Below are 736 nucleotides of genomic sequence, written 5' to 3'. Positions count from 1 at the left end.
GACTTCAAATCAGCTTACCCCATAACTGGATTGTGCACTGCGAAGTTAAGAAGGATTCTCTTCATTTTTTCCAAGTTCGGATTGTCGTTGCCAGCAAAACATGGGTTGGAGCGGTCTGTACGTACCACATCCTTTTCCACTGTACACTGCACATTCCTCATAAACCAATCACGTTCTTCTCCACTCATGTTTTCTCTCACTAAGCTGAGACAAAATAAAACAATGATACAGGAGCCCTTACTAATAAACAGATAACATAAACAAATAATGTATCAAAATATCTACACATGAAAAAGATAAAATTGTTCAACACTTTACACCACAACAATAATATTCAATATACTTTATCTTCTCGTAGATTTGGTGCTTCTCCTCCATGATTGCCTGGCGCTGTACAAAGGTCGTTCGGTAGTCGTAGTAATGCAGCAGGAATGGCCACACATTTGCTCTCAGCTGGGGCTCGACACCCCCGAAGAATATAGCGCGACGGAGAGTGAGGTCATCCTCAATCATTCCATCCTGAAGAGTAATTACATTTTTTTTTTGTGAGATCTGACTCAAAGATGGAATCATGAATTCAACCCGAGAATCTGTATCCTCTGAATTTTCAGTTTGTAGTATCTTCTCAATTGATTACAAATTTTAAAACATGTTTTTGAAATTCTTATTTGAGGGCTTCATGAATAACATTTCATACTGATAGTAAGAAAACTCTAAAAAATTCCTTTTAATGAGT

The 736-nt window shown here is 37.5% G+C and overlaps 1 protein-coding gene across 5 annotated transcripts in view; it reads right to left on the bottom strand.

Moving 5' to 3' along the window:
* LOC119594699 (TBC1 domain family member 16-like) overlaps positions 1-736 on the bottom strand; it is a gene marked incomplete at its 3' end in the record, with an annotated part of 16,016 nt that overhangs the window by 2,313 nt on the left and 12,967 nt on the right. For all 5 annotated transcript variants that reach the window (XM_037943755.1, XM_037943753.1, XM_037943757.1 and 2 more), the window contains 2 exon segments: positions 19-204; positions 344-519. In XM_037943755.1, coding sequence (XP_037799683.1) covers positions 19-204; positions 344-519 — 362 coding nt within the window.

The sequence above is a fragment of the Penaeus monodon genome, chromosome 34, assembly GCF_015228065.2.
Source record: "Penaeus monodon isolate SGIC_2016 chromosome 34, NSTDA_Pmon_1, whole genome shotgun sequence".
Classification (NCBI taxonomy): domain Eukaryota; kingdom Metazoa; phylum Arthropoda; class Malacostraca; order Decapoda; family Penaeidae; genus Penaeus; species Penaeus monodon.
This window is presented reverse-complemented; position numbering and strand designations above follow the sequence as displayed.